Below are 13,383 nucleotides of genomic sequence, written 5' to 3'. Positions count from 1 at the left end.
TGTTGTGCATGGAAGGTGGCATTCCGGTCAACGGACAACCACCACGACGGTGACGTCACGGCACCTATCAAACACGATAATGTTTGCCGGGTAGTTCTGCAACCACAATCACAGACGGTGCAGTTTGGCACAGAGAAGACGCCTACCAGACTCTTTGCAGTGAAGGACCATGGAAAAAATATAAGCAGGTCAGTCTCGAAGTGTTGTGGCTCGGTGGGTTCAATGTGAATCGTTCTGTTGTTTCTCGGGTGTTGCGACAGTTTATAGAGACCGAAACCGTATCGCGAAGACCAGAGTAGGGCCGACTGCATGTGATATCAGAAAGAGAGGACCATTTCTTGGCTATAAGGGTACGACGGTACTGCCTTAGTAGTACACAACTGGCATCTGTCCTCGCAGTAATCGCTGGACGGGTTGTATCGAGACAAACGGTGCACAGAAGGCTTCAGCAGAGTGGACTTTGTTATCAGGAGACCTGCTGTACATGTATCCCTGACGTATCTTCACAGAAGGGAACATTAGAGTGGATGCATCAAAATGCCACCTGGGCAATCGAACAGTGGGCCAATGTTCTTGACGCAGATGATTCCCGATTTGGTCTGGAGAGTGATTCTCGACGGATTCGTATCTGGAGGGGACGTGGTAACGATTCCTGGACCCAAATATTGTGGAAAGAGACCAATTTTGAGGAGGATCCTTAATGGCGTGGGCCAGGATTACGTTGACTACTCGAACACAACTTGGTGCAGTGGTACGGGTGAATCGACAATTTTAAGACAATGAATTAAAATACTGTAAAACTTCAGAAATACGCACTTAATAGCCGCATGGAAAGCATATGTCAGTTCAGAAAAAGTGCAGGTAAAGAAAGTGAAGCCACTGAACGCATTACTTACCGTTATTAACTTATCAGGTAATCTTTTAACTCCCTCGATAACTGAATTCGGTGGATACAGCCACACGAGTCACCACTGGAGATGTTATTTGCTACTCTGACGACGAACTAATCACTAACACAATCCACAAAACCATCTGAGACTAAGCTCCACATTTTCTCTTCATTTATATGAAATTCAGAGTGCAACTAGTTACAAAACTTTGTCGGGATCTATGATTAAGGATCATTCGCTTTGGGGAATTCCCTACACAAACAGATGAATTCCCATATTATTGCTTGCCCATTATGACGTGACCCCTAACTGCCGTGGAGAATTCTGGGACCGTGCGCAGCAAGGCCTAAGCAGACGCAGAAGAGGTCGGTGCCGTGCAGGCCCTGCAATTTGAAGTGCAGACTTCATATTCAAATGTCGTCACTAATAATTTGCAAATATTGGCATCCGTGGCTATACCAACTTCAACAGACAACACCTGAACAGTGGCAAGATGCACATCTTAGCAGATAAACAGTACACCCGGTTATGTTTGTGTTCTGGAGGTGGGAGAAATTTTTGTGATTTCATTTGGTGCCATTGGAGGTTTGCTGTCCACTGTCCAAAAAGTTAAAAGTCGAAAATTCTTGGTTCAACTAAGATGTTATATAACTTTTTCGATGTCATTCATGGAGGCTGAGGTGCCCGTTGATCCTGGGGGTCCCAGGCAGTACCCCGCTTAGCCCTATGGTAGTTACGCCACTGTGCTTACTTCTGGTTCCAATCTTGCCATCGACACCACACACTGACTTGGTTTGACACAACAATGCAGTATGTTGTTGCAGAAGAACTTCTGGCAACTCGGAAGTCCGATGTTATATTCTCACAAGACCCTGGAACGCGTAAATATTTTCTCTTGCAAACGTTAACAAATTCAAATTTGTACAAACACTTCCCTGAAAATCAGGTTTTTTACTCTCTCTCTCTCTCTCTCTCTCTCTCTCTCTCTCTCTCTCTCTCTCTCTCTCTCCCCCTCTCCTCCTCATCCATCCCTCCCTCCCTCGCCCCCCTACTAAGCTATACAAATTAATTCATAATGCAGAAAAAGTGACTAAAAGCGATTTCTAACCAGTAAAAGTAACTATAAGAGAAAAAAGTGACTATATGTGCCAAAAGCGATCTGTCAGCAGCACTGTGGACGCAAGGCTTAAAAAAATTGAAGACATGTTCATAGTATTTGTCATACGAGAAAAAGCATTTGGCAATGTTAATTGATGCCAGATTTTTGAGACCTTCAGAAAAATTGTTCTACTCTTTAGCGGACGATGGATACTATACAATATATGCAGTATCCTAGAAGAAACAATAAGAATGGGAAAGCAAAAGAGAAGTGCTTGGATTAAGAACGGCATTGGCAGGGAAGCAGTCTTTCTCCTGTACTGTTCAACCTCAGTATAAAAGCAGAAAGGAGGGAAATGGAAGATTCAGAAGTGGGATAAAAATCAAGAGCGAAAAGATACTAATGTAAGATTCACTGAGGACACTGCTGTCCTTCATGAAATTGAGGATGAATAGCATGGCATGTAGAATGGGATGTACAGTATACTGGTCACAAAATATGGATTGAAAGTAAGCCAAAGAAAGAAAAAGTATTGAGGGGCAAAAGCAGTAAGATTAGTAATGGACTTGGCAACAAAATTATCGATGATACTGTTGACAAAATGAGTTAATTTTGCTACTTTGGAACCAAAATGACTCATCATGAATGAAGCAAGGAAGATTTGAAAAATAGTGTAGCACAGACAGAGAGGACATTCCTCAGCAAAAGAAGTCTGTTAGTGTCTAACATGGGCATTAATTTGAGGACGAAATTTTTGTGACTTTACACTTTGAGTCTAATATTGTATTAGAGTGAATCACGGACTTTAGATGACCATAAAAGAAGACCAAATTGCTTGAGATGTGTTGACATATAAGGATGCTGAAAATTAAGTGACTGATAAGAAAAAAGGAAGTTCTTCACGGGATTGTTGAGGAAAGGAATGAATAAAGAACACTTACTAGAAGAAGTGATACAGTTATAGTAGCATGGCATGTATGTTAAGACAACAAGGAATAATATGCATGGTACTGGAGGGAGCCTTAGAGGGGAACATGTGTAGAAGGAGTTTGAGATTAGAATACATACAAGAAATAACTGAAGAGGTTGGGTGTAGGTGCTATTCACAGATTAAGAGGTTGTCATAGGAGAGGAAATTATGGCAGGCTGTAGCAAACCCATGAGACGGCACCTGAAAAAAATGTATTTATTCATTTTGAACTTCATTAAAATTAGTCATCATAATCCAACCATAATTAGGCCTGAAGTGTGCTCTAGTTTCATGAATCACTCCATGGCTGGCATGGTTTGTATGGCTTTTCCTATAGGAATCATATATTTCCACATTGGGCCTCCTTCTTTCAACTGCCATCATACATATTGAGGTGAACTTGAGCAGTCAGATGAGACATCTTGTGGACTGGCTTCACATTTAGTTATTTCCATATTTTGTTATTTAGCACTATGTAAAAGATGACATCTTTTGACATTCCATAGAAATCTCATTTAGGCAGCCAGAGCATTGTTCTCATTAGCTTTGCAGATTGTCCATGTCTCAGCACCTTACAGTAGCACTGATTGTGTTATTATTATTGTATTCTTATTGCTTATTTAGCTGACCAGATTAGGACCTTAAGCCCTCTCATATGTCTGATGAGGAACAACACAAACCAAAAAAAAATACATAGCAACCAAAATAATAATAATATACATTATCAATAAAATAATAATTGGAGATAATAATAATAAGGTAATAGAGGCACTGTGAATGAACTGATTACTGATTAGTTTAATACATTTGAAGCTGTGTTGCTTTTAGGAAAGAACGGAATTTCAGCAGCTGTCTCTGTCGACAATGTGGAGGAAAAAGTGATGAGGAAGGGGGGGGGGGAGGTTTGACTACAGTAAGCTGCAGTCTAGTATATGGAAGAGATAGACATTGTGGTAGAAGGTGGACTATTAGTTATATTTTGAAGTTTGAAAGTATTTTAATTTCTATGCTGTTTTGAGGAAGATTGTTCCAAAGTCAGATTCATGTTACAGAAGATGATTGAGAATATGGCAGTCTTGAGTATTTTACTTTATTGACAATGGGTATTTATTCTGCACTGTTCAGATAGTAGTTTGAGGGTTGAACATAAATAAGAGGGAGGGCAGCGATTGGGAAGATGATAAAGGAAACACAGGGTATCATAATATCTATGCTTATTGGCTCATATGCATGATAATTGTCCATAGGTAGTAATGATATTGTTGAAATAATGTGTGTCACAAATCTATAGCACAAAAGCATTCATTGCCGGTTTCAACTGGCATGAGCTCTCATATGGAAACCTGTGGAGAATAGGATCACCATAATTAAGAAGGGGCAATATTAGTGACTGTAAGTTTCTTTTTAAACTTGAGGGAAAATACTTTTTTATAGTTTTGTAGTGAATGAAGTGATGGTGAAACCTTCTTACATACTGGAGTTGTTTGTTTAGTCCAGTCTAAGTGATGTTTCAGAATTATTGAAGAAAAGGTTCTTTTTGTGCTGTTTAGTTTTAATTGTGGAAAAAGATTCTGTGAAATGAGGAGTAATAGGTTTTTTGTGAGTTACTAAGATTGCTTGCATTTTAGTTAAGTTTTAAACCTGCATTATGTGCTCACTCGAGTAAAGCAAGTAAGTCTGCATTTAGGTGCTGTGTGGCTGTTCACAGGTATGTTGGACTTTCACTTAGGTATGACTGAAGGTTGTCTGCATATATATAATGCAAGAGTCAGTTTTTTTTTCATTTAATTGATGACTAGTTTTGAGTTACCTGAACCCATTTTGAAATCATCCTGTGAAATGGAAAGTTAAAATTATGATTTATCCAGTAAACGGTTACAAAAATTAAGTGCATATTGCAGGATACAGAACATATCGTACCAGGGTATATGTACCAAACGGACCAAATGGTACATTCCATAATGGCTTGCAAATCATGTTAAGACTGTACATGTATCAAAGTCAAGATTTTTTTGAACATTGGTAGGACAAATATACAACTGATAGTCTAGTTCCTACGCTGTCACAAGGAAAACTCAGGTAGGGAGTACCTCAAACCTCCCTTTTCCTCTAGCCTCCTACTTGTCTGTTTCACACTGTACATCACTCCTTCTTCTCACATACTGCAAGGTAGTTGTCATGCCTGTCTGCACGATTAGGTTTTCTCTCCCACTGTACCAAATGCTAGGGCCCATAATAGCATATGACAACATGATGTATCTGTTTAATCCAACAGTAAAGTAGGAATGTTAGATGTTAAAAATATATGAAGGATTAAAGCTGGAAAGTAATGGTCATCCCGGGGAGAGGCTAGAAATGGAACCACTCCAGGGGAAAAAAACGAGTGTGGGGGCTAGGTAATGGTTTCTTTATTGGGGGGGGGGGGGGGGGATGTAGGATGCAGGGAATTTCTTTATTGCAATTTCCAAACATCAAGGACAAAAAATTAATACAATAAAAATACAAATTATCTACCACATTTCAGCTTTTTAAAATTGTCCAGAAACTGCTGGACATTTAAAACCTGTGAATAATCAGCAACAGCAGTTCCACTTAAAGTATGTACAGACAAAAGTCATATGTTACAGCAACACATAAAATCAACCACTGTGAACCATAAAATAGTGTGGAAAGAAACCAAAGTAGTATGAAACTCAAATCACCACCACCTTTAGAATTACATCATCTTTGTAGCACACTTAATCATAAACATCACTTAATCACTTAATCATAAACAAGCCTAACAGAATGCACAACTATAAAAAACTTTTTTAAATTGACACTTCAGTGGCACAAACAGAAGTTGAAACACTAGATTTTGTATTACACTGTACCAAATGCCTATGCTCACGATAGTAAATTACAACATGTTGTATCTATGTAGTCCAAGTATAAAATTTTCGAAATTTGTGATATCTCTTTGTTGCCCCTTTTATTAATCCTTTGGTTTGGCTCCTTCCTTTCCCGCATTTCCTTGCCTGCCTATCTCCATCCCTAACCCCCCCCTCCCCCTACCCTTTTCTCAGCAAAGGTTCCAGTTCTTGTCTCTTCCTGGAATTGCTATTGCCCTGTGGCATTAATCCTTTGTATAATATTTCATTTACGTGCCATCACTACTGTAGTGTTGGATTAAATAGATTCATACCATAATGAGGCATCGCATTTAGTACAGTATGAGACACAACCTAGGATTTTAACATCTGTTTGCACCAATGAAGCGTCAATTTTTAAAAAAGTTTTTATAGTATCACATTCTGTTAGGTTTATTTGTGATAAGGTAGTTTACAATGATGTTGTAATTTGAAAGGTGGTGATGATTTTGAATGTCATACTAATTTGGTTTCTTTCCACACTCTTTTATGGATGTAATGGTTGATGATATGTGTTGCTATAGTGGGTATGACTTTTGTTTCATGACTTTTGTATGTATACGCTGTATGTGGTGCTGCTGTTGTTGACTGTTAATTGGTTTTACATGTCCTGTTGTTTTCAAAGCAAAAAAATTATGTGAGTATACATGTGGTTGTTGACTTGTACTATATTGTATCAGTTGTTTTATTTCTGGTTATTGTAAATTGTAATAAATGCATTCCCTGCATCCTATATCCCCCCCCCCCCCAATAAAGAAACCATTCCCTAGCCCCACACCCGTTTTTTTCCCCTGGAGTGGTTCCATTTCTAGCCATTACTTTCTGGCTTTAATCCTTCATATATTTTAAACATCTAACATTCCTACTTTACTGTTGGATTAGACAGGTACAGCATGTTATCATGTGCTATTATGGGCCCTAGCATTTGGTACAGTGGGAGAGAAAACCTAATCGTGCAGACAGGCGTGACAACTACCTTGCATTATGTGAGAAGAAGGAGTGATGTACAGTGTGAAACAGACAAGTAGGAGGCTAGAGGAAAAGGGAGGTTTGAGGTTAGGTATGCTTGCCTAAGATGGAAGTTGAAGGCGTGTGAAGTTACACAGAAAGACCTATTGAATACAGAGGAATGGGAAATAAAGAGTATTCTTTGTGAGGAAATATGGTTGAGAAATACTGACAAATCCAAAAACAATTAACCATCTGTACTAAAGGGTGGAAAGTAGTTAGTGCGTTGTACAGTTATTCCAGTTTCTCTTAATCCTTTTTTCAGGAGCTCAGACATAAAATGGAGCCAAGAAGTAGTGGCAGTGAACCAGAACAGTACCGGTATTGTACATTTTTTTTTAATATCTCTTCTTTTTCATTTAGTGCATGGGTTGTCTCACACCTTCATATTGTGTGCATTGTGGCAGCAAATACCGATGTACACATGTATACACAGAATACTGAACACTGGTGACAGGTGCCTGTTGTAACTGCGACTGGGACGGTCGCGGGGTAGCAATGCCGGAAAGCGCGGTGAGACCCGCAGAGAGGCCCGCGAACAACAACACAACGCGAGTGGGTAGACACGACCAACGAAGGACCGAACGAAGAATACACGATCAAACAACGGAGTCACAAGGAAACAAACACGTCCACTCGTACACAGAACAAGGAAGTAAGCTGTCTAACGCGAGGCGAGGTTTCAACAGAGGTACGCGAGATTAGACTGGCTTGCTGAGGTTTTTTTTTTTTTTTTTTTTTTTTTTTTTTTTTTTTTTTTTTTTTTTTTATATTGAATTTCAATTCCCCCCGAAGGGGGCGGGCTGGCAGCAGCTTACTACGCCGCTCTTCAGCCTTTTGCTGAGTGAGAGGCAGGCGCTTAAGTACGCTATGGGGGGCGCTGCTATTGGCCGCTGGAACCACGTGTTCCACTGTGGCGCCCTCACACTAAAAGGGGCCAGGAGGCACGCGCCGCCACAGCTTACGCCGCGATGGTGCAGAGACCTCTAGGGGTCTTTGTCGTCCATGACGTCTGGCGCGGATTAAAATTCCGCGGCGTGCGGTATCATACCTGTAATGTTTACACCCTTGATCTGCTGTGAAACATGCAGCCATATTCTCCTATTCTGCCCACAGCTTGTGTTCCTGTGATTAATTAATTAGTATCTACAGGGCTGGAGAATGCTAACTCTTCGAAATTACTTACATGAACCTGTAGTAAAATTGTGAATTCCATTCCTTGGAACGTCAAATTTGCCACGAGTTTGGAAATTACAGATACCTCCCATTGTTGGAAAGATTGGTTCAGTGTAAAACACATCACCCTTGATCATGGTGTCTTTCATGAGCCGACAGCTATGTATCTTTACCTGCGAGAGGACAGTTGTCACCATCCTGTGCAGTCCTGAGGGGTTCAGCATTTGGATGTGGGTATGGGCTTGGTGACGCTGGGTTCCTGAACTGGGGATGGTAAGCGCCATCAGTCCTCCATTACCGTAAGCTCTGAGCATGTTTCAGCGACCACTGTGTAGTGTAGCAATGGAAATTTGTGCGTTTTGGAGAATGGGTGCCTTGGCTTCACCGCCTAGACTGCAGACTGAAAGTAAGGAACACACCGCTAAAAAAAAAAGAAAAAAAAAAAGACCACAGATTCAGGTACGAGCACATGCACTTGTCAGTCTACCTGCTCGGGAAACGCTGCACTTGAAATAAGTTATTCGGAAGCCATCGGCAATGGGCTTACCACCTAAGCCAAATCCCTCTGCCCACCACCAGAAGCCTACTAAGCTCTCCCCTCAACCCAAGCAACCACTTCCTTCCATAAGTAAAGAAAAACGTCCTTTGAAAAGTAGTTCCAAGTCGAAGAAGTGGTGGTTAAACTTTTGGATCTGTGAGCACTCTCCCTCTCTGATGGGGCCCATGCTATAGAGAATTTTTTTTTTTTTTTTTGTCATCAGTCTACTGACTGGTTTGATGCGGCCCGCCACAAATTCCTTTCCTGTGCTAACCTCCTCATCTGAGAGTAGCACTTGCAACATACGTCTTCAATTATTTGCTTGACGTATTCCAATCTCTGTCTTCCTCTACAGTTTTTGCCCTCTACAGCTCCCTCTAGTACCATGGAAGTCATTCCCTCATGTCTTAGCAGATGTCCTATCATCCTGTCCCTTCTCCATATCAGTGTTTTCCACATATTCCTTTCCTCTCCGATTCTGTGTAGAACCTCCTCATTCCTTACCTTATCAGTCCACCTAATTTTCAACATTCGTCTATAGCACCACATCTCAAATGCTTCGATTCTCTTCTGTTCCGGTTTTCCCACAGTCCATGTTTCACTACCATACAATGCTGTAGTCCAGACGTACATCCTCAGAAATTTCTTCCTCAAATTAAGGCCTGTATTTGATATTAGTAGACTTCTCTTGGCCAGAAATGCCTTTTTTGCCATAGCGAGTCTGCTTTTGATGTCCTCCTTGCTCCGTCCGTCATTGGTTATTTTACTGCCTAGGTAGCAGAATTCCTTGACTTCGTGACCATCAATCCTGATGTTAAGTTTCTCGCTGTTCTCATTTCTACTACTTCTCATTACCTTCGTCTTTCTCCGATTTACTCTCAAACCATACTGTGTACTCATTAGACTGTTCATTCCGTTCAGCAGATCATTTAATTCTTCTTCACTTTCACTCATGATAGCAATGTCATCAGCGAATCGTATCATTGATATCCTTTCACCTTGTATTTTAATTCCACTCCTGAACCTTTCTTTTATTTCCATCATTGCTTCCTCGATGTACAGATTGAAGAGTAGGGGCGAAAGGCTACAGCCTTGTCTTACACCCTTCTTAATACGAGCACTTCGTTCTTGATCTTCCACTCTTATTATTCCCTCTTGGTTGTTGTACATATTGTATATGACCCGTCTCTCCCTATAGCTTACCCCTATTTTTTTCAGAATCTCGAACAGCTTGCACCATTTTATATTGTCGAACGCTTTTTCCAAGTCGACAAATCCTATGAAAGTGTCTTGATTTTTCTTTAGCCTTGCTTCCATTATTAGCCGTAACGTCAGAATTGCCTCTCTCGTCCCTTTACTTTTCCTGAAGCCAAACTGATCGTCACCTAGCGCATTCTCAATTTTCTTTTCTATTCTTCTGTATATTATTCTTGTAAGCAGCTTCGATGCATGAGCTGTTAAGTTGATTGTGCGATAATTCTCGCACTTGTCAGCTCTTGCCGTCTTCGGAATTGTGTGGATGATGCTTTTCCGAAAGTCAGATGGTATATCGCCAGACTCATATATTCTACACACCAACGTGAATAGTCGTTTTGTTGCCACTTCCCCCAATGATTTTAGAAATTCTGATGGAATGTTATCTATCCCTTCTGCCTTATTTGACCGTAAGTCCTCCAAAGCTCTTTTAAATTCCGATTCTAATACTGGATCCCCTATCTCTTCTAAACCAACTCCTGTTTCTTCTTTTATCACATCAGACAAATCTTCACCCACATAGAGGCTTTCAATGTATTCTTTCCACCTATCTGCTCTCTCCTCTCCATTTAACAGTGGAATTCCCGTTGCACTCTTAATGTTACCACCGTTGCTTTTAATGTCACCAAAGGTTGTTTTGACTTTCATGTATGCTGAATCTGTCCTTCCGACAATCATATCTTTTTCGATGTCTTCACATTTTTCCTGCAGCCATTTCGTCTTAGCTTCCCTGCACTTCCTATTTATTTCATTCCTCATCGACTTGTATTTCTGTATTCCTGATTTTTCCTGGAACATGTTTGTACTTCCTCCTTTCATCAATCAACTGAAGTATTTCTTCTGTTACCCATGGTTTCTTCGCAGCTACCTTCTTTGTACCTATGTTTTCCTTCCCAATATCTGTGATGGCCCTTTTTAGAGATGTCCATTCCTCTTCAACTGTACTGCCTACTGCGCTATTCCTTATTGCTGTATCCATAGCGTTAGAGAACTTCAAACGTATCTCGTCATTCCTTAGTACTTCCGTATCCCACTTCTTTGCGTATTGATTCTTCCTGACTAATGTCTTGAACTTCAGCCTACTTTTCATCACTACTATATTGTGATCTGAGTCTATATCTGCTCCTGGGTACACCTTACAATCCAGTATCTGATTTCGGAATCTCTGTCTGACCATGATGTAATCTAATTGAAATCTTCCCGTATCTCCCGGCTTTCCAAGTATACCTACTCCTCTTGTGATTCTTGAACAGGGTATTCGCTATTACTAGCTGAAACTTGTTACAGAACTCAATTAGTCTTTCTCCCCTTTCATTCCTTGTCCCAAGCCCATATTCTCCTGTAACCTTTTCTTCTACTCCTTCCCCTACAACTGCATTCCAGTCGCCCATGACTATTAGATTTTCGTCCCCCTTTACATACTGCATTACCCTTTCAATATCCTCATACACTTTCTCTATCTGTTCATCTTCAGCTTGCGACGTCGGCATGTATACCTGAACTATCGTTGTCGGTGTTGGTCTGCTGTCGATTCTGATTAGAACAACCCGGTCACTGAACTGTTCACAGTAACACACCCTCTGCCCTACCTTCCTATTCATAACGAATCCTACACCTGTTATACCATTTTCTGCTGCTGTTGATATTACCCGATACTCATCTGACCAGAAATCCTTGTCTTCCTTCCACTTCACGTAACTGACCCCTACTATATCTAGACTGAGCCTTTGCATTTCCCTTTTCAGATTTTCTAGTTTCCCTACCACGTTCAAGCTTCTGACATTCCACGCCCCGACTCGTAGAACGTTATCCTTTCGTAGATTATTCAATCTTTTTCTCATGGTAACCTCCCCCTTGGCAGTCCCCTCCCGGAGATCCGAATGGGGGACTATTCCGGAATCTTTTACCAATGGAGAGATCTTCATGACACTTCTTCAATTACAGGCCACATGTCCTGTGGATACACGTTACGTGTCTTTAATGCAGTGGTTTCCATTGCCTTCTGCATCCTCATGTCGTTGGTCATTGCTGATTCTTCCGCCTTTAGGGGCAATTTCCCACCCCTAGGACAAGAGAGTGCCCTGAACCTCTATCCGCTCTCTTTGACAAGGCCGTTGGCAGAATGAGGCTGACTTCTTATGCCGGAAGTCTTCGGCTGCCAATGCTGATTATTTATCAAAATTTAGGCAGTGGCGGGGATCGAACCCGGGACCGAAGACGTTTTGATTATGAATCAAAGACGCCACTCCTAGACCACGGGCACTGTTGTGAATGTGGACTTCCAATTGGAGAGCCGACATAAGCTTTTAGGCTGGTGTGTACCAGAGTGGCTGGTTCTAACTATTTTCTTCCAGAATCAGCCAGCTGCAAGTATCTGCTGTCTTCTTGTAATTCTTTCTACTGCTTTTTCATTCTTTTACTATGTGTTAGATTTGACACAGTGATTTTCGTTGTTTCGCGTAAGTGTGTGCACCTCTTCATCCGAAGGAAATCCTTGGCCACGAATTTCTTTCTTCGGGGGTCCAAAAATACAGCAATCGCATGGGGAGAGATTGGTACTGCTTAGAGTATGTGCGGGGCATTCTCGACGGAATTTCTGCAACACAGTCGAAACAACAGGTACAGCAGCTTCAGGAAAGTCATGATGACCTTTTATTTTATTTTAATTTACAGCAAGAGTCTGCGGCTCATTGACTTTGTGGTAAAGGCGCCGCACGTAATACACAGTGGTATGTAAAAACGTAAGTGACCTTTCATGCACAAACACGCAGAAATGTTGATGGATAGCATCATTTTGTTGGAAGATAATGCCCGCCCACATGTTGCGAAGGTTGTTTCGATTATACTGCAGAAGTTTCGCTGGGAAGCTCTTTCACAATACTGTCCCAATCTCTCCCCATGTGAGTTCCATATTTTTGGAGTCATGAAGAAAGACGTTCGTGGATCTTTGGATTAAGATATGGAGGCGTTAATACAACCATCGTCCTGTAGGCAACTTGCAAACTTTTTTCCTTGAAGGCACTGGCTGTCTTGTCTCACTTTGAGACAGATGTATTAACCGTTATTTACTTTTACTTCTGTCTCGTTTTCATTGTACTGCCCCTAAGACTAACATTTTAACACACTCTCCTGTGGGGGCAAGTCCTTGGACTTAAATCAATACTTCCAGGCCTTCTACAACTGTCGTTATCCGCCTGATCTGAAACACCTTTACGTGCACCCCACACACAGTCAGCTGCCTGGGTAGCAGCCTATGATGTACAGGGTGATTCAAAAAGAATACCACAACTTTAGGAATTTAAAAATCTGCAACGACAAAAGGCAGAGCTAAGCACTATCTGTCTGCGAATTAAGGGAGCTATAAAGTTTCATTTAGTTGTACATTTGTTCGCTTGAGGCGCTGTTGACTAGGCGTCAGCGTCAGTTGATGCTAAGTTGGCGACCGCTCAACAGAAAGCTTTTTGTGGTATTGAGTACGGCAGAAGTGAATCGACGACAGTTGTTCAGCGTGCATTTCGAACGAAGTTTGGTGTTAAACC

At 41.2% G+C, this 13,383-nt stretch overlaps 1 protein-coding gene across 7 annotated transcripts in view; it reads left to right on the top strand.

Moving 5' to 3' along the window:
- LOC126210602 (gastrula zinc finger protein XlCGF7.1-like) overlaps nucleotides 1-13,383 on the top strand; it is a 127,054-nt gene that overhangs the window by 96,956 nt on the left and 16,715 nt on the right. For 2 of the 7 annotated variants that reach the window (XM_049939888.1, XM_049939889.1), the window contains exon 6: nucleotides 7,142-7,197. The exons of the other annotated variants lie outside the window; for them this stretch is intronic. In XM_049939888.1, coding sequence (XP_049795845.1) covers nucleotides 7,142-7,197 — 56 coding nt within the window. The remainder of the gene's footprint in view (nucleotides 1-7,141; nucleotides 7,198-13,383) is intronic. 7 annotated transcript variants of the gene reach the window in all.

Source organism: Schistocerca nitens, chromosome 10 (genome assembly GCF_023898315.1).
Source record: "Schistocerca nitens isolate TAMUIC-IGC-003100 chromosome 10, iqSchNite1.1, whole genome shotgun sequence".
Taxonomy (NCBI): Eukaryota; Metazoa; Arthropoda; class Insecta; order Orthoptera; family Acrididae; genus Schistocerca; species Schistocerca nitens.
Note: the sequence above shows the minus strand (reverse complement) of the source record. Positions and strands in the feature narration are given on the sequence as shown.